At 47.1% G+C, this 20,694-nt stretch overlaps 1 protein-coding gene across 4 annotated transcripts in view; it reads right to left on the bottom strand.

Annotated features, from left to right (window-relative positions):
• GRHL3 (grainyhead like transcription factor 3) overlaps positions 1-20,694 on the bottom strand; it is an 80,851-nt gene that overhangs the window by 12,262 nt on the left and 47,895 nt on the right. The window contains exons 1-3 of one of the 4 annotated variants that reach the window (XM_032448952.1): positions 17,978-18,108; positions 1,048-1,234; positions 459-520 (exon numbers count right to left, since the gene is read on the bottom strand). In XM_032448952.1, the coding sequence (XP_032304843.1) occupies positions 459-520; positions 1,048-1,234; positions 17,978-18,024 (296 nt within the window). In that variant the 5' untranslated portion in view covers positions 18,025-18,108. Of the gene's footprint in view, positions 1-458; positions 521-1,047; positions 1,235-2,129; positions 2,544-7,622; positions 8,010-17,977; positions 18,109-20,694 lie in introns of those variants that run through there. The other 3 variants (XM_015883328.2, XM_015883326.2, XM_032448953.1) reach the window with 3 other exon arrangements.

Here is a 20,694-nt window from a genome sequence, read left to right as displayed (position 1 = left end):
GCGAATGAGCTACTAATTTCATAGTTAATTATCTGAAAACCTCAAAGGACAAATGGGATTCATTGGAAGAGAATCCTGGGAGACTGCAAGCAGTCAGAACAGAAACCTTTATGAGCTCGGTGGAGAGGACTTCACTATTACCTTCTCTCTGCTAGTCCCATCTGATTGGCACAGTATAGCAAATAAAGACAAATTCTTTAGCTACTGCACATCAGTGCAACTCCTTCTGAACACAACAAGATGGACCCTCAGTAGTGTAAACGGGAGTAGCTCAATGTATACCTGCTTAGGGTTTGGCCTAAAGAATTTTAATACATGTCTCAGGGTTAATAACCTCCACTGTTGCTGGTAATAACACTATGCTTTGATGTTTATTTTATGCAAGCAAGGAGACCTATCATGCATGCAAGCAGCTGCAGGAGAATGAGACAGCTAGAGAGAGCAAAAATAAAGCTCACCTCTTTCCTAGTTCATTACGTCCCATCATACCCGATGGAAGAATCCTCTTCTCCTTTGGGACCTAGAACAAGGCAGAACAAAGGGTTAGTTTGTTGTTAGATCTTATTCATGGAAAGCAGAGGCAAATTTCACCCTGTCTGCATGGCACATATAAAAAAACAAGTGAATAATAAACACTGGGTGAGGACGCAGGAGACCCAGGCCATCCTGCTGGTTCTGACATAGATTGCCAAGGTAACCTGAGGCAACCCATCACATCATGTTCTCAGAACAACACTGAAAAGCTCCCAGGTGAATGGGAACATCAGTTAGCTGTTATATACAAAGAACCCCATCCTGAGACCCAAGACACTCATGTTCAGTTTTCCACCTTGTTCCGGCTTCGTTATGCAGAATGAGATCAGCTTACATTTGTGACTGGGGACAACAGTTGCCCTCTATGGTTGGGTGTTTCCTAAGGATCGCTGCGGGACCAACACAGAGAGCTCAGAGCGTGGGTATCCCTTTGCGGGGCTCAGCATGTTTTACCTTCACACTTGTCCTGTGTGACTGACTCCCCCAGGACATTCAGCCCCAATAGTAACGTACCATATAGTAGTCATAGAGGAGGCTCAGGGCAGCCACACTGTCATCATCTCCATTCACCCTCATCATGGCCTTAGTTGCTGCGGTCAGGGGGTTCTCCAGGTAGGTCTTCCAGGCTTCATCTTCATTAGTGTAGGAGAACTTCTGGAAGTTCATGGTGTCATTCTTCATCAGACGCACAGATCTAAAACTGAGCCAGACAGAGGGAGCAGGGGATGAAGGATATGGATTTTTCAAAGTAATTTCCACGCCATCCAGCTGGATGCAGGAAGGACGTCTGAAAGGCACTGCTGCAATGGAGGAAGGCTGCCTTCCTGGTCCTCAGCTCCCAGTCTTCTCTCCTTGGCTAAGCACAACAGTGGCTACCTAGTGGGAAACTACATTGGTGGGAACTCACATTGGTTCCCATCCTCTCCCACAGGAGCACACGAGGTCAACAGCTGTCCCTGCTCTCCTTGCATAGGAGAGAACCCGCTATAGGCACTAACAGCCTGGCACCCAGTTCCCACTAGTGTCAGTGCCCCCGTGGAGGCATGGCAGCAGCTCCTGGTTATGGGCAGCCCCCAGTGCTGCTGTAAGGACATGATGTGTGTGCTCCTCTTCCTCACGCGCCGGGACAAGACACCAGCAGCGGTTTCACCCCAGGTGCTCTGTGAGTTCTGTTGTCTTTAGCATTTCTCACGCAGCCCTCCCTCCCCGTCAGTGCCGCTGCCATCTCCAACGTGAGCAATAGGCATGACTCAGATTTCACCATGTTGGCTTGGCGATAGGCAGATGGTCCTGTCTGGGCAAGACTGCTCACCCGCTCCCAATCCTATCTTCTCAAGGAAGAATAGTCAGCAACAACACACTCTCAGGGTGAGATGCAGCTCCCGTTGCAGGTAATCAACGCAGATAAACACACCATGAGAGGATGTAGCAACAAAGAACATGGGAGCTTAAAAAAAAGAACAGAAAATTGGAAGGAAGGGCTACAAGGAAGAATGCTTCAGAGAATCACTCTCCCTCACTGAAACCCTCAACCAGGCCACTCCTGGTTGTGCAGATCCATGAGCCACTGTGAGCTCCTGATCACCTTCACACACCTTGGGGGAGATGCAGATGAGCAAGGGCTGAAGATCTTAACTGCTCGCATCTACGTCCAGTTTATGAAGAATTAAGTTTGACAGGTGCCCCAGGAGCCTACATCTTGTGTTCACATGTGGCTCTGGCTTTGCTGGCCAGCCCAGCTGTGACGCCCCACCACAGCATCCATCCTCCATTTTTGCAGGCATTCTGCTCTGGCTTTTGTGAGCCCAAACCTGCAGAAAGAGGGTGGTCCGAGGAGATAAGCAGATATGATAACAGGTTTGAGGCACCTCTTTGGCACCACATGTATCTCAATCCAAGCAACTACAGCATACAGCCACATCTGTTCTACACTCACCTCCAACCCAGTGCTAGCAATCTCTGTGAAGTAGAGATGCCAGAAAGAAACAACCAAATCCAGATCCAAACACATATAAACTTTACTTTCATCACTACCCGCAATGCCTCTTCCATGTGGTTATGCCAAGTTATGCTAAGCAGATAGCAAACTGTCTGCTCTGTTGGGCAAAACAATCTTTCCTTTGCAGGCACTTGTGGTGCAGAGTCTTGGACAAAACAGGGATCGGTCAGTAGAACACAAATCTGTGGGGCCAGAGCTCTCCTTTCTTGGGAGCCTTGGGATCCCATGTGCAAAGCAGATTTGGGAAGGGAGCAGTCTCTGTTTCTAACGGCTCTGAGTTTGACAGAAGCCCCTTTTCCCTGCTCCATCCCACTCCATCTCTGTTCTCCCACTTTATCTGCCCATAACGGAGGCCTCCTGATTATGAATAAACACTCAGGGCTACGCTGAAACAGAAGAATGTACCCAGAGGGTCTGGGTGGGGAGCCCTGTAGGAAAGAAGCACTCACACTCCTTTCACCTTTTGTTGGTTTCAGTGGGTGGTTTGCTGGCCTTTAAGCTTTGTGTTCTCATCTTTGTTCTCTCCCCTCTAACTGCAACCCAAACACCAGGAGTGCAGAAACATCAAATTGTCAAGGGAACAGGGAGTGCATGGCAACCAGCAGCAGAACTCAGAGCAGCACAGCAGAGCCCCTGGCTTACAGCACTGCAGAGATACTGCTGGTTCTTAGCCCTGGTTTGGTGCACTGTGCTCACCTCCCTGCTGGAATAGCCCCAGTGCTCCCCAGGGCCCCCTGTTAGCACATGGGGATGGACCAACACCACACCTGGGAGCAGGGCAAATGGCCATCCCAGGGCAGAGGTTTTACCCATACAAAAGAAGGAAGGAAAGGAAGGACAGCATCCCTATGTCTAAACCCAAACTTCTGAGCAACATTCTAATTTTTACTCTATCTTTTTCAGAACAGAACGAGGCCCAAATCTCTGCTCCCAGCTCCTGAGCACTGGGAACCAGAGCTCCCCTGGTCCATTCCACACTGGGGACACTGCTGGCACCCTGCTGTACCTAACATCATCCCAGAGGTATCCACCTACACAGCCAGATTTCACAAACAAGAGATACGTTAGCGCCTTTCCTGCCTAACATAACAGATTACAGCACAGAGTTTGTTGGCAGCTCAGGAATTACAGCCACTTTTGGGAAAAATCCCAAAGCTGAATGTGATATCAGGTGCTTCAGCCCTTGGTTTCAGGGTGATCTGCCTTCAAAGGCTGGACATTAGGAAAACCTTCTCACAAAGAGTGGCTGGGCAATGGCACAGGCTGCCCAGGGAGTTGTGGGGTCACCAAGGAGTGTTCATGAACTGTGGAAATATGGCACTTGGGGACATGGTCAGTGGGCAGCTTTGGTGGTACATGGACGGATGGACTGGATGATCTTTGAGGTCTTTTCCAGCCCTAATGATTTTATGACTGCAGGAACACGACAGGGCCTGAACCAGGGCCCCCGACAGCATCTGCCATCCACCAGTACATCTGAAGCACTTCCCACTCATATCTGCATGGCAGGCAGATCAGGACACACCTCATGTACGTGTGTTCAGAACACAAACCATCCTCTCCACCAACACACACACAGAGTTCATTTCTTTTCTACTGCTCTCCAGGTAATTAGTTTTTCAGGTAGTAAACATTTGTGGGTATGAAGTTCCTGACATAACAGTCTGTTTCTGCTCACAGTTCCATTCTTCCCTCATCACATCCCACCAGAGAGTCCCGCAGTCACACACTAAGAGATGGGGCTGTCACCTCCTTGCACTGTTCCATCTGCTCCTCAGTGCTCACCTACAAATACCATAGGAGCAGAGGTGGCTGTTAATCTCACAGAAGGTTTGCCTTGTCAGGTACTGGTCAGTGCTGGAGCCACAGAATCATGTGAGTGGGATGGAGGGACCTCTCAGCTCCCCCACTCCACGACACATTTCCAGAAATGCTTTTTCCCTACAAGTGATTCAGGTTGGATGTTAGGAACAAATTATTTTCTGAAAGGATGCTCAGGAGCTGGGATGGGCTGCCTGGGGAGATGGTCTGTGGAGGTGTTCAAGAATATTTAGGTGTACTGAGGGACGTGACTTAGTGGGGAAATACTGGTAGTAGGTGGAGAATTGGACTGGATGATCTTGGAGATCTTTTCTAACCTTGGTGATTCTGTGATTCCACGATTCTATGATACAAGTATGATTCATCCCATCCTGGGTGTAAGCCTGTTAAACAACGCATTTCTTGAGAGCATGCATCCCAGCTCAGATACTTGGTAAAGACAAAACAACGAAAAGAAACAATGTTGGCACCAGGAGCCAAGTGTGTTTGTAAGCAACTCCTGTTCTTTGCCTTTGAATGCTAAAGATCATAAACACTGCAGGAACAAAAAAGTACTTTGGGATCAGGTGCCTCACACCCCACTGCTCTCAGTAACCACAGACACCAGCCAGAACAGCAGCACTGGGAGGGATAACAACAAACATTGGTGCCACCACACTCCCTCATCTCCTGAGCCTCCGAAACTTGCATGTTGGCAACAGAGTTTCAGCCAGAATACAATCATACACGGACTCCGCTCACCGCAGTGCTCACAGCGCAGTGCAATGCGACTGACAGAACACTTTACAACGAGCAACAATCCAGTGCCAGCCTGAAATGGAGGGAGCTCCCATCACTGTAACTGTGCCCATCAGTTGAAACTGTGATCCAAAACAGACGCGATGTAAATGTTGACTTATCTCTGCTTTGAGTCTTGAGTTTAGCTGGGGGATGTGGGGGGGCTACTCCTTTGTTTTGAATTGCATAGCAGTTGTTGCATCTTTAATTTGCAAATCCCTTTTTATATAACTTATAAAACATCCAATGCACATCTCCCTTGGAAGTGTACTTTGCTTCAGCGCAGTTATCCCTTGTGTGCTTTGCTGCCAGCATTTCATAAAAGGGCTTTAACTTTTCATTCACTAGAAGCATAACTCAAGTTTTAATAACACACCTTATGCATGACAAAAATTTGCTTCTGGCAATCATGGTTTCGACCACAAAACCACAGCTGGGAGTAACTCCTGGTTAACTCCTTCAAGCCCACGCACTGCAGTGCTAGACACAAGTTCAGTACAGGCGACGATGGAAATTATCAGTCAGAATATTTTAGAATAGGCAAAACATCTCATTCTCTCATGTCACGCTAGTGTCTTCCCAGACCTTTCTGTGAAATTAAAGTCACAAAGAGGAAGACCATATAATCACTGAGGTTGCGGGGAACCCCAAAGCCCATCCAGCTCCCACCCCCCCACCATGGGCTGCTTGCCCCACTAGGTCAGGCTGCCCAGGGCCCCATCCAGCCTGGCCTCAGGCATCTCCGGGGTGGGTGGGATCCTGGGCAGCCTGATCTGGTGGTTAGCAGCCCTGCCCATGGCTGGGGGACATGGCTCACCCTGCCGGTTCTGTGGCAGCAGCAGCGTGGGGCTATAGCAGGTACCTGACAGCTCTGCCTGGCATGTCCCACAGCTTGGATCCATCCTGGGATCCGTTCTGCTATCCATCCTGCTGTGCTCAGCCTCCCACATCTCTTATTTGTGAGAGGCACACAGACACCCACTGCTGCCCTTCCTGAAGCTTAACTGCAGTCCTGATAGCCTGTTCCTCACTGGGGTCTGCAGAGCTGCCCCCAGGAAGCCCTCTCTCCAGCTGCAGACCGGGGACCTCTAAAGGGAGATTTTCCCAGAGATCTGCAAATGTGTCCCTGGGTTCAACCTACAGGAGCCTTTCACCTGCCTTTCACTGTGCTATCTGAGAGCAGATAGCAGCAACCTCTGCGTGTTATCAGTCCTTGGAGCTGTATGACAAAGGGATGCTGTCCCTGCCAGCCCCTCCTTCCCCAGTGAAAGGCCCAGGGGTTAACAGTCCGTTAGAAAAAGGAGTCAAGCAACCATGTAATTCATCAGTCACATCATGCCCCGCTCCGTAATTACCAATACATCAATCTCAGTCTGCAGCGTGCACACACACTCAGCATTAACCACACGGCCTGACCTGAAGCCCCAACACATCGACTGCAAATCAGATGAAGAGTCCAGAAGGTGAAAAATTGTCGCCCATTTTTAACTGACCCCCAAGTGTACGGATCCCAGTAATTATATTAAACAATAATTCGCTCTGCGCCTTTTCAGGGCTCTTAATTAGGAAGAGATCAGCTGTGACACTGCCTCTGTCAGGTCTGTACACACACACACCTCTGTGCTTTTCTTTCAAAACAACCTTCTGAAGTGCCGTATCTGTACACAGATACACCCATGTCTGTGTATATACTTTAAATACATCTTGTTGTACCTATTTTTCTGGATGTTTTGTTACACATACGTATTTCACATAGGGCTACATATCCAGGCAGCTCTGGAAGGCTGCACCGACAGCAGCATTCACTGATTTTCTGCATCATTTTCCAGTATCACATCACGTCACACTGATGTCACACTCCTTAGCTTTGTTACAGAGGTGTGGGGTTCAGGGGGCAACACACAACCATCAGCATCTACAGACAAACACGAGGAGGAAAAGGAGCTACAGTGGATCAACAAAAAGTGCTTTTCCTTGTTTTTGAAAAATAGGTGTCAAAAAACGTTCACATAGTAAACTACAGTTATTGAATGGAATAACGTGAAGCCATTTACCTTAATGTGCTCTCCCACCTCCCAAAAAATAAAGTAAAAAAAGAAAACAGAGAAATTCATCACAAAGTGTTAAATAACTTATATTTAAAAAAAAATAAAAATAAAAAGCACAAAACAAGACACGGAAAAGCACAGGATGGCTGCAGGTTGAGTTAGTGACAGATTTCCCCCGGACAGACCTGATGTGTCACATTTTATTCCAGGGGAAAAAAAAACAAACTGGTATTGGGGTTTAAAAACCTGCTAAATAACGCCAGCGTGAAGTGGGACCTCCTTGAGGCAGCAGCAGGTGAGGGGGAGTAGAACAGCCCGCAGACATCCCAGTCCTGCACGCTGCTGCAGGGGATTCCCTGAGACCCGCAGTCCTTCAGTCAGCCCCAGAAACACGCTCAGCCCCATATGCAAGGGGGCTGGAATAACAGAAACGCTCTACTTACTCGACTTCATTGGACATCTTTCCTCGCGTCCCCAAATCCTTGCCAATGGTAAAACCCCCGATGACTTCTCTCGCCTAGGACCTGCTGCACACAGACATTGCCTGCAAAGTGTTTGATTTATGTTGAGGTTTTGCAGGCAGGCATGTTGCTGACAGCAGCCCCGGGTCGGCGCCCATTGGCTGCCGGTACAGGTGCGGTGGGACAGGTACACCCGGACAGGTGCAGCTGTAACCCTGTGTGTGCCGGCACGGCGCTGCAAGAGAAGGAGGGAGAAGCCCTGGGGGCAGACAGGGCGATAAAGAAAGGAGTGGGTTCGGTTATTCATCTCCGTGATAATTAGTTTCAGCTTGGCGGACATGTTGCACACACTGCAATGCCAAAAAGCTGTCAGTTTTATGGATCTGGGGGTTGATTTGTCTTTGGCTGTTTCTTTATAGATAAATATACAGACAAAAAAATGCATACATATATATGTACAGGAATAAATTAGGGAAGAATAAAACCTCTTCATTTTATCTTGCTCCTAAATGGCAGTTGAGCCTATAGACCTCTCCTTCCTTTTCTCCCCTTCCCTGAGCTGATCCCTCCAGGAAGTTTATGCAGGTTGGTGTGCTTTTCTCTTAAAAAAGCAGTTTACAGGAACCTGACTGTGAGATCCATGACACATGATGAGGACACTGACTCAGGGGATCTCTACCATTATTCTGTGTGCATGAAGACTGGGACGCTGGACAACCCCTCTGTATGGCACACGCAGTGCTGCCACACTCCTCTGCAGGGATACCACCCAGGCAATGACTCTGGAGCAACTCACCTGCAAAGGGTGAGCAGGTTTATGCAATAGAACAAAACTCATCATGGATTCAAGCACTCCTGTTGGATGGTTTCTGTCATCCGTGTTGCAACGAGAGGCAAAGGATGGGCGCAGTGGTGACTCATGTTGACTGGATTTGGAAGGCAGGAGAGATTTTACAAGACAAGTTGGTGCAAGCCTTAAGACAAAGGGAAAAAGAAAGGCTCTTTCTCATCACCCATCACTCCATCTCACTGAATCTGCCCCGCTCACTGCCCTGCACCAGCAGTTGAACACAGGAGGAGAGAGAGCTGCTGAGGTCTCAACCTGGTGGCAAATGGCCCTCCCAGCCCACTCGAGAAGGCAAAGGGCATGTCCACACAGGCAGATGTGGAGACAGCACATCAGTCTGAGTACAACACCCTTTAAGTCCAGCTACATGGTATATGGCCATGTGCTGGCTCTGGCCCACAGCCTTAGATCAGGAACCAGAACACAGACACAGCCCGTCCTCTGGGAGTGAAACCAAAGGTCTGGAGAGCACCTACTGCCAGAGCTGGGGACAGGGGAGGAGGGTAATGCTCAAAAATCAGTGCAGTGAAGGCTGGGATAAGAATCAGTGCCATAACAGGGACCATACAGTGTGAGAACACAAAAAAGGAGAGAACACGCACACCCTTTCCAGCCAAGAAAAGCACAAATCTTAGGCATTGGTGGCCTTAAGTGATCCATTCTCTTGATTATACCTCCAAATTAACGAATCCTTGCCCAGGGCATGGCAGCCAGAGCAGTGCAGCAGGGGAAGTTTGCAAACAGTCCCATTCCTTCCACAATTCATCTGTGCCTACTGTAGCACTGAGGAACCCTGCAGCCTTCAGGAGTTACAGGGCCACGCTAAAACCACTCGCATCAGGAAACAGCCCGTTAAGCAACAGCATGCATGGCCCTGCACATGTCTGTATGGCAGAACTGCTGGGCTCTGCTCCCCCTGGTACCTTCCTGGGGCTGAATAAATCCCAGCTTCCCACAGCCAGGATCCTCCAGGCCATAATGATGCTGGAAGACCAGGACTCGTCTGCATGATGCGGGGACCACCACCGTCACCTGCCTCAATCCTTCTCCAGGGCACCTCTGTCTTTTTTCAGATAATTCAAATGTCATGGTGCTCATGAGGCCTCTGGGCCCGAATACCCAGACAAGTCTTTTGACTATGATTTCAGTATTTTCAATTTTGGTTGGGTTTTGTTGTTTGTTTTGGTTTTTTTGTTGTTGTTGTTTATTTGGTTTTTTTGTTTGGTTTTTTTTTATTATTATTATTTTTTTTTGGTCTATGCTTTGCCCTCCAAGAGTATCTGGTGAGGGGGTGGGATAGAAGACCAAGAGATATATTCTCTGTGCACAGAACCCTCCTACTTCCCTTCCACTCCCCTGTTAAATATACCTTGGAACAAAAGCTCTTTATGATGCTCTAAAAATAAAGCATGCAGCAGTCAAGACAAACTGCAAAGTTTAAAAGACAGGGCCAAATTCTGCTCACAGCTACACCCTCTCTAAGGCAACAGGGTTGCATTTGTGTTTGGATTGTTAAACCCTCTTTAAACATCCAGGGACAAACTGCGATTAGCTGCATTTTGTTAGCAGATCAGCAGCTCTGTGACTAAGGACAACATCACTCACCGGCCCCCAGTGCTCACCCCCCAGTGACACTGCTGCCCTGTGACCGGGCCACCCTGGTGCTCCTGCTTCACCCTCAGCCACTGATCTGGCACTTCATACCCCCTGTTCCCAGCCTGGCTTACTTGCCATGTAACTTGAAAGTAACTGCAAAGCAAGGGCTCTTATGGAGTCATAGAAGCACAGCATGGCTGGGTTGGAGGTGACCCTAACCCTAACCCTAACCCTGTCCCTCCTGTTCTAAGCTCCCTGTAGGTACTGCAGTCCCTTAGCACACATGGCTTCTCCCACACCCCCCTTCCCAAGAACTGTCAAAGATCCCTCCTCACTGCCTTGTGATGTGCCAGGTATTTCAGCTGTGCTTGACCAAGGGTTATTAACACACTTCAGCAATTAATGCACAGTAAGTGGAAGCAGCCTGAAGCGGGTTAACGCAAGTTGTTCTGCAAAGGAAGATGTAGCTGCTTCAGGTGCTTTTCAGCAAAACACAGCTTGCAACTCAGTGACAACCCCACCTCCAAGAGTCCTTTCCTTGGAGGCAGAACAAAAAGCTGAATGGGCACTATGGACAACATAACAGCAGCTACAAAGAATCACTCTGTTGCGCTACTGCCATAGCAATAATGAGGAAAAGGAAAAAAAGAATTTGCTCTGAAGTGTGCAAGACAGACAGACCCCACAGTGACCCTCCCCAGTGGCTGTGCTCAGCCAGTGCCTGGGGGGCTGCAGGCTCTGCTGGGTCCTGGTACCACTAAGCAGACCAACCCAGTGCTAAATCATCCTTTTAAGAGAGCAGGGCCTGTTTATTATTACCTGTTGTAGCCCACAGGGCTATAGGAAAATTCCTGTTGTCTTTTTGTAGTTCTACCTGTTCTTACACAGTAACAAGTTTGGGTTGCAAACAACTGATCCAACCGACAGTCCTTGGGGCAGCACTTTCGGCTGAAAGGAACAAACAGCCCACAGCCTCAGCTTCTCTCTTTGGAAGGAGCTTCGCGTTCTCACTGACTAGAAGGATCGGAGTGCTTGGGAAATTGCTGAAATGGACCAGATACAAAACATAAGTACTGCCCCCAACCATCCCTCCCACTGACACAGTCTGATCAGTTCTGCTCCCTCAGGAAATTAACTTCCACCTGTCAATGAGGATGTAGCAGAGATGGGTCAGGTCTCAGACACCTCATCCGACCCCACCCATCATCAGTCAGCCCTTTGTGAGCATAGACACAGAAAAACGTCACTGGCAGAAGCTGCTCAGAAGAAATAACCCCCATCAGCCAGCGGTTAACCCCAGCAGAAGGGACTGGGCTCAGGTTCAGCCTCCAGCTACAGCCCCGAGGGTTTGCACCCCACTATTTGCACAGCCACAGAAAGCCACACACAACACAGAAATGGATTTCATCCGGTGAATATCAATCAGTCCTAGTGGACCATAATGTATCTGCTTATGGAGCCTAGAAAGACCTCATTACACAATAGCTGCTGCATCAGCTTTGCTACATCAACAGCTCCATCAATCTTGCTTTACCTTCAAGCTCTGTGATCAGCTGACACTTCTGTGTTTTCCCTTCAAATGCTGTATAGCACCCAAACGTGAAGTTGATGTCAGCTTCCTGAGAATAGCACACTCGATTCACCTTCAACCCTCTGCTGCTGGGTTTGAGCAGAATGGCACTCATCACTGATACTCAGGGGGGACCTGTTGCCACACCTTGCATCTATGGCGTGGAAATGGGGAGCAGGAGAGCAAAGTGCTGCTCACCACGTATCATTGTGCTGAGCTTCATCTCACAACCTCTGCATCAGTTCCAGCTGGAGGCCTGTTAGGGCAGTCCTGCCCTTGGACAGATGCCACTCCTGGGACTCTCACGGGATCTGTAGCCATGACCATACAACAAGTAATTTTATGCAACTCTTAGAAAAATTTGCCTACCTGGAGTGTCTAGTCACCCACGCAAACCACTGGTGGAGATGTGACTTATAGCAATGCATTTTTACCAGATCAAACAAATTGCACTGCACCAGCAGAAGCCATGTCTGTGCTAGAGCCAGAACTCTGCTTGTGGCCAAAGCTCAAGTGCAGCTGAGTCCTGGAAAGACACAGAAAGGAAACTACAACCTCATCTGGACCCGAAGGGTTTAGAACTGTGGCAGTGAGTTCTTCTCCTGTGAGGTCCTACTGTAGCTTTAGGGTTAACCTCTGCCTGTGAAATCAGTGCTTGCTGCTCAGATTTTCAGCACAGAACAAAATAATCTAAGGATGAAGTGGAAAAAAATTAAAAAATGGGTCAATCCTGGGAGAAGCCAGAGCTCAGTGGAAAGGTAAAGACAAGGTCTGGGCTTGGATGAGGGATACCACACTGTAAAAGAAAGCCTTTAATAGGAGTCCAGTAGAAGGCCTTGGAAGTAGAGTGTATTTTCCCTATTCTTGAATAAAAAAGTCAGACAAACACAGTGCAAGGCCACTGCCTGGCCCCTGCCTATCCCTGTGGGTTCTTGCACTTGCAGGTCTCAGCAGGGGAGGGTTTGCTCCTTGTGCTTTGGATTGTGGATGTTCCTTTCTCCCGCAGAAGAGACAACTGCCCTACAGAGAGCCCCAGGGGGCAGTGGACACAGCCCTGGGCAGAGAATGGCATTAGATGACATCTCCCCTTTGACCTCAGCATGACTTCTCACTGATATCTGTGTAGAGCCCACCTCTGCCATATCAGATCCTCTCTCCCAGTGAGCTCCTCTGTCCAAAGGACCCCAGGCAGCTCCCCTGGGTGATGTGAACCCACATCCAATACCGGCCATGTGCTGCCTGAGGTCAAGTCATAAAATGAACAATCCAAAATTGCCCTGAAAGGCAGATGTACTAATTAGAGAAACTTGGGTGGCAGTTCTAAGTACGATGCTTTTAATAACTGCAGGGATGTTGAGAAGCAAATAATTTACATGATGAAAGTCTACCAGGCTGCAGAACTCAGATATGTAATAAGCAAGACTGGCACCAGGTCTGAAGTTCTGCCCCTGGGCTTGGCATTCTGTCAGATTGCCTTTCCAGATGAGAAGCAGCTGAAGCTTCCTGTCCTGCTGACTGCTTGACTGAAAGGGATTTCTCAACTGCATCCAGGGAAATCATCCCAGAGAGGCTGAAATTAGAGAGGCAGAAATCACCGGGGACAGGCAGAGAAAAGGTGGAATGGCTTTGAACTAGATGAGAAGAGATTTATGTTAGATTTTAGGATGAAATGTTTTACTCAGAGACTGGACCTTTCCGAAATGTGAATCCCTGGACATGTGCAGATGCCTTCAGTTGTGAGACAGCAGAGACCACTGACCAGGAGCAATGCAGAGCATGTCTGCCCAGCCCCTGCCCAGAGCTGCCCTGGGAAGGAGGACAGCCCAGCTCCATCCCGCCTGAAGAGCTTCCCCTCCTGCACAGGCTGCTACATGTTCCAAACAAGCCACACAGTTATTTTCAATGGCAATTAAAGTCTAGTTCTTGTTTCAAGGGCTGGAGAAAGAAATTGCAGGAAGAGCTGCCCTGACCAGCATGCCAATTCACTTCTGTTTCTCCTGGCCTGACATCCTCCTGTAATAACGCATGGAGCTTGTAGCCACCGTGTGAGGAGCTGGGAGCAGCGCTTGCTTTAGGAAAAATCAGCCCAGCAGGAGGAAAGTTTCTAAGTTTCTCCCTGCTGGTCTCAGATCCTTTCATGACCCAACCTCAGCACAGTAATAGTGCACTCTGTCAGTTTTGCAAAGAGCCTCACCCAGCTTTACACTGCTTTATCCTAACTCCTGTGATGCTCCATTATGATTTTTTCAAAGACCTACAGTAAGGGTTAAACGGCCTCACATTAAGTGCAAATTTGGGACTAAGTTTCTCATTCAGCAGGTAACAAAGCAACTACTGTTCACCCAATTCCCACAAGACAAAGGGACCATGCACAACTTCACTGCCCCCAGCCCTCTTAGGGTACTGCTATCTTCTTAAAGACAGGGAGGAAAGAGGAGGCCTGTGGAAAAATCACCACCCCAGATCACTCTACGGACTGAAGCACCAGCAGAGCATCCTGCAGCAGCTCAGCTACCAGCCCTGCAGGGCCATCCCTCCACTCCCCTGCATGGCTAAATTGCAACCTGCTGAGTCACAGGCCCACAGAACACTTGCCTACTTCATTCCTTAGCTGCTTTCCTTCTCACCAGGCTTCCTGTTAAGTGAATTTTGCTTGTATCAATTTGATGCCCATAAATCACCCCACACAGCAAATAAATTAAATGTCTCACTGACCCTGCATCTGGGATGGGAGGAGTCGGGCACAAGAGTAGTTGTGTGACCAACACCACAAAGGAACTGCCAGCCTCGTCCCATCCCATCACCGCCACATGATTAATGATGGGTGCAAAGTAGGGCAGGCTGAAGGGAAGAACAAAGTGTGACTGATGTTCCCAAGCACTGACTTAAGACAGTTGAATGGTGCCGTGACTGGAGCTGCACAGCACACCATGCACCAGCACTGCTCGTGGCATCAATCATAGAATCACGGAATCATAGAATCACCAAGATTTGTGGTACAGTTGAGGTTGGAGGGGACCCTAAAGACCATCCAGTTCCAACCCTCCTCCATGGGTTTATGCCCCCCACCAGGTCAGGCTGCCCAGGGCCCCATCCAAGCTGGCAGAGAGGGAACACAAACATGTTATTGGCCAAGTGAGTAAACATTTGGGGCTCTTTTGCAATCAATAATGATAATACAAGGGGTGTGTGAACTTCCTGCACACTGCTCTGCAGTTCATTCTGAACTCACCAATGCAATTAGAGCGCCTTTTATGCAAGAGCTGAAATTCACCTAGACTGATTTAAGAAGCATAATTTCCTCTTCAGAACTGCTGGAAATTAATCATCACTTCTCCAGGCTCCATCTGGAATTCACTCTGTCAGCACAGCTTTAGTGGTGGCATCTAAGAGAAATGCCTGGTTGTTGACTTTGGTCAAGTATTTCCTATACTTAGACTGAGAAATATCCCAAATATGCAGCAGAGGTAACCATCCCAGCACAGCGCATGCTGATTTTTTCTCTAGTGAAAGCCATCATGCGGCCAATGATCCCAGTTCTTCTCTTGCTTATAGTAATTTTCATGGAGGCAAGCATCTAAACTTAATAGAATGATCTGTAATTTTTAGGAAGTAAAGGTGGCAGAAGAAATTAACAGAATATTTTTCTAAATAAATTGAAGAAATACACTCAACAAGTTACAACTCTAAGAAACTGCATTTGCACATAAAAATGTCCATTTGTGTATGCAGTCACCTCGTTCCCTGTTTTCCTGGTTACCTGCCCAATTCAGGTGTGCAGACATACAATTTGGCAGCTCAGAGAGCAGTGAATGTTTCTGCTGTGACAGAATTATTTGGACTCCAATAAATCTGTTCTTTCCTGCCACCAAACTCAATGAAAATCAATAGATGGGGTAAGACAAAGAAAAACAAGGGACTGGCAATTTCATAGTCTACGGGGACACCACTGAAGTGACTAGCAGCTAAAAGACTAGAATGCTGCAGAAAGAAAACTGTTTTGTTTATTAAAACAATTAACATAGCTTAAAAGGAAGAGCACTTCAGTAGGTAGGTGTGAATGAACTGCCCTCCGCTAAACTGAGGTGTGGCTGCTCCAGAGGTTTTCCCAGCATTTTGGTGCCTTTTGATGTAAACCACAGAAACTAAACTATATGAATTAAAATCAGAGCTCCTTAAAATTCACCAGTTCCAGAATTATTCTTGGGAGCTGACCTATCCCTAGAATACCCCCAGGTGTACAGTCACAAAGGAGCTCACATGAAAGTTTGAATGAGTCTTTGTAGACTTCTTCCACCCAGTGCTGACCCATTTCCAGCAATCAGTAGCTTTCAGCATTTTACTTATTTTTTTTACAAGAGTCTCTATGAATTCTCTATTCTTATATATTTAATGAATTTAAGCCAACTGACAGCAAGCTTCCTTTCCTCAGTTACCATCGGCAGGCTCACAAAAAGTCACACAAGTCTCCTCAGAATCCGTAGTTACAGAGTGATTCCCATTTCTTCATTGCTTTTCTTGGGAAAAAAAGGATTTACTCCAGCACATTTTTCTTCCAGACAATAAAATTTAGTTCTGCCATAGAAAGCAACATATCGGAAGTGCTCTATTAGCACCGTCCAATTAAAGCTAACAGCATCCCTAGGAGATAAATAAAGCCAGTTAATTATGTCTATGGATTACAGGAGAAAATGGAGTCAAAGGTGAAGTATCTCACTCAAGAGATAGTTCTCAAGAATGAGAGAGCAGCAGAACCATCAACAAGCACTGCTGACTCCTGTCACGCTGTTTCCAGATTTTATTTAGGAAAAGGGAAAAAAAGGCTCCTAAAATCTTCCTCTTGCAAACTTTCTGCCTCTCTTTAGAGTGATGATGGATGGAAATTGGTTGGATATTAAGAAAAATTTCTTCTCAGAAAGAGCAGCGGTTGCACTGGCATGGGCTGCCCAGGGAGGTGGCGGGGTCACCATCCCTGGAGATCTTTAAGGAAAGGATGGATGTGGTTCTTAGGGCCACAGTCAGTGGGCAATATTGGTGGTAGGCAAACGGCTGGATTGGATGATCTTAGAGGCCTTTTCTAACCTAATGACTCTGTGATTCCAAGAAATCAGTTGAAAATATCTAGTCTTAGAATAGCTCCATGCAATTTTGCAAATAAAACCCCAAGTGAGGAATAAAGAAAGCTAGCTGGGCTCTAGGATGAAGAAATGTGAGGGGAAAAAAAAAAAGATCATATAAAGGACGGCAAAACAGACACGTTGGGGATGGAGTTATGGACAATCCCAATACATAAAGGAGGGTTTGAATTTCCTTTGCAAAAGAAAAGCCACAAACCTGGGAGATGTGTAGAGCCATAGGGAAAGGAAAGGCAGGGTAACTGCACCAAGTAGGAAACTGCCACAAAAGACTCTGAGCTTTCAAAGTCCTCTCTTTTATCTACAGAGCTTTGGGGTAAGAATGGAGCAAGATGGAGTAGTAAGTATAGGTGCTAATTGCACAGGGCATCTCCATGAAGCTTTAGATTAAAGACTCCAGCACCTCGGGGAGTAAAGGAATCTGTTGATCTTGGAGACAGTAGGTGGGGAGGCAGCTGCACCCTTTGTTACCAACCCGCCTCCCTTCCCCATCTGATTATGTAAATGAAGGCTACAACTGCTGGAGTTTACAGCATGCAACATCTGAGCTTGGATCTCAGGAGACACAGGGATGGATTTATTTACATGTTTCAAGTTATCTCTGCAAACCATCTGACAGGGGCCCCCTCACATTTGTAGTGTGCTGATGAAAGAAAAAACATTGTGCCTGGGTATTTCTGTTCATGCTTTTAGAGCTGAAGACATAGAGGCCAGGTCCACCACCTGTTTACACCCTCTTAGTGCTTGGTTACTGGTTATAGTCTGCTCCTATGAAGCCTGGCACACCCCGACAATGAATATATGTGGTTTTTTGTTTTGTTTTGTTTTTTTGTTTTTTTTGTTTTGTTTTGTTTGGGGGGTGGGGTGCTCAGACTTACACTGAGGATCAGCCTGAACATCAGTAATCCTACAGAGAGCCAAGAGAAAGGTAGATGGGGGGACTTCCTATCCTTCTGCTTTCCTCTGCCAACAGCAAAGGGGAACAGACAGGAATCAAGCTGCAGGTGTTGCAGGAGAAGAAATGCTGCTGCTCCACCAGCACCAGCCCTACCTGGCATAACACTCCAATGCTGTGCCTGCACTGCTGCATCCAGAGAAATTTCAGCATAAGAAAATCAGCTGTAACCCTAAGACATGAGAGCTGTTGGGCTGCAGGCATTGCCTACCCATCCCCAAACCCTGGAAGTACCTGATTTTCTGTAGGGTGATAGGGTCCGGAACTGCTGAATTCACCATGATTCACGTGCTCCTGTACAACTGATGTTACACCTGCAACAAGAACTACAGAGCATTTTGGAGCAGGCTCTCATAGAATAAGCAGTCATCATTCCCATTCCCATCCACTAAGCAGTCAATCCCTTAATACTGGGGGGTTGGGAGGAAGCATCAGATGAACCATCCCACGAATCAGCCTCTGGAGCTATTTGTAACAGATGTGCTGGCAGGTGAGTAATTAATTGCCTTCCTACCGTTATCAGCTGGTACTCACCTACAGCCCTGAGAACTGCAGCTCTGCAGCAGGACCTACCTCTACTCTCTATAAAATAACTTCTGCTGCAGAACAGCTGCACCTTTGTCTGCCATAGAGTGTTAGTGCTGTTATACACAGTGTTAGTGCTGGCTTATTTAGGTCCATAGGATTCATGACATGGTGTCTGCTGAGAAAAATGGCAGCATTCTGGAAATAGTGCTGAAAATGGCTCCAAAAAAAGGCCTCACTCAAGTTCTAGGTTGACTGGACGGCCTTGGAGGTCTTTTCCAACCTTAATGATTCTTGGATTCTATGGTCAGGCAGCTGTTGCACTGGTTGAATGTTTAATTCAGGCTCACACGGTGAGAGCATCACAAATGTGTCATTTCCTCTGCACAACTGCACCAATCAGAAACAAAACAATGGATTGCCACATTGCCATCCATTTTATGCTTCTCACATCACAAGTACATTATAAGCAAATAGAAAAAAAACTCCAGAATTAACTACAGCATGAATATCTTAGGCATATCCTGACCAAAGCAAAATCTTACAAAATTATCATTAAAGATCTTTCAAACAACAGGTGAATCGCAGGATCTTGCTGTCGTAAAACCCATCCTCCCCTTTGAGTCTCCACCCCCTTGTTTACTGCAATCCCTTCGTGTAGGACATTGTGCCTGGCTTGTAAAATCCTGAGAGCAGAATCAGACCATGACACATAAACAGCTATTTGCATCCTCTGGGAGAGTAACCTGACCCCAGACTCACTCAGAATGGTGGGATCAAGATCAAATGCATTTACATACATGCAAATTTTCCCACTTGCTGTGCAAAAATATTCGTCTGAGATACGGGAAAATATGATTCTGACTCAGAATTGATGCTATCTTTCCAGTCAAGATTAGAGTCTAAATTGTGCAATCTAGTTTAGCTCACAGTATCAGTTGCCATGCAAAGGACAGTGCTTCATGCAGAGGTGTGGTCTTCTCAGTGACTGCAACAAATACAGACCACAGTTGGCTTCTCCTTCAGATCCAAAACAATTGGAATGTGCAGCCAATTTTTCAGATCTGATCCTAAAATAAACTTATTATTCCTTGTGAGCTGTGATCTGGCTTTAAAACATGGTGAAATTAAAGGGATCAAAAAGATTCTGCATGTCTGTAAAGAATCTGTCACTGAAGACTGAAACCAGAAAAGGTGAAAGCACTTAAAAAGAAGGAGAAAAAGGAGGAGGAGGAGACAGAGAAGAAAAAAAGTTTTGTTTTTCCCACAGGAAACTTCCATCTCTGTTGAATTCTCCCTAAGGATGTTTCTGTATCTGTCACTAAAAATTACTGCTGTCAACTGTAATGCACGAGCACAAGCCAGAGGGCCGGGCTTTGGTGGTCTGAAAGGCAAAGAAAACCACAGTTGTTTTTAACCACCACCTCACCTTAATTCCAGTGAACATATTTATTATACAATAAATCCAATTCTGGATGCTGTTAGAAGAATTGTGTGGTGTTTTCACAGGCGCATGTTTGATGTTTAATCAAGGCTGAGACATTTCACTCGCATTAGGCTGAGAACTGCCAAAACAGAAGTGAGGGGACTAAATCAAAGGTGTGTGATAGGGAAGCAGATATAAGAATGCCAAAAGCCTTCGATCCCCTGGAACGGCAAACCCCAGACAAAGGCTTTACAATTTCATTGGCAAAAGAAACAAGCCAAAATCAGCTTTTCTCCACACCCTGCAGTAATCCCCTCGAAAACTGCACCACCAATACACTGCTTGTGACAGTGTCTAGGGAACAGTTTTTCCAGATAACTTTAACTTGTCCCTCCTGATCTTAATGAATTCACCTGCCATTCTGATGTGCTTCTATGGCACTCAAAGCCCCAGAAATCAGAGTGCAAGGAGCTGTTTGGTGACGGTCTCTGTCCCAGCAGACATGATGCAACTCCAAAAAAGGTGATGACTGCTCATTATTTGTTGTTTGTGCAGGGAATAAAAAAGGTTTATATGGAACTAACATATGGGTAAGTGTAAGTATCATTAGCAGTAATTACAGTAGCTGCCTCTATGATCCTCCTCTGTTATATGTGAGGCAGACTTCGTAAGTACAGGTTTGTCTGCTAAAAATCCTCTGTCACAACAGACAGCTCTGTGAGCTCTGAGCAGTCCGGTTCTGTTGGAGCAGACTCCCTGAGGTGCTCTCCTGAAGGGAAAGTACTACACAGACCACTGCTGCGTCCCTGCTCCCACGTGTTCACCAACAGCTTTGATACCAGAGATGGGGCTCTGCCAAATCCTCCAAGGCACAGCACAGCAGAAGGCCCTGACCCCTGATCTTGGTGCAGGAAAACACCTTGCTTCAAGATAGCATTCAACAGGGGACCAGAGATGTGAGGAAGGTCTTCTGCCTAAGCAGTTGTTGCTGGGTAAGGGG

This window comes from Coturnix japonica, chromosome 23, assembly GCF_001577835.2.
Source record: "Coturnix japonica isolate 7356 chromosome 23, Coturnix japonica 2.1, whole genome shotgun sequence".
NCBI lineage: Eukaryota > Metazoa > Chordata > Aves > Galliformes > Phasianidae > Coturnix > Coturnix japonica.
Note: the sequence above shows the minus strand (reverse complement) of the source record. Positions and strands in the feature narration are given on the sequence as shown.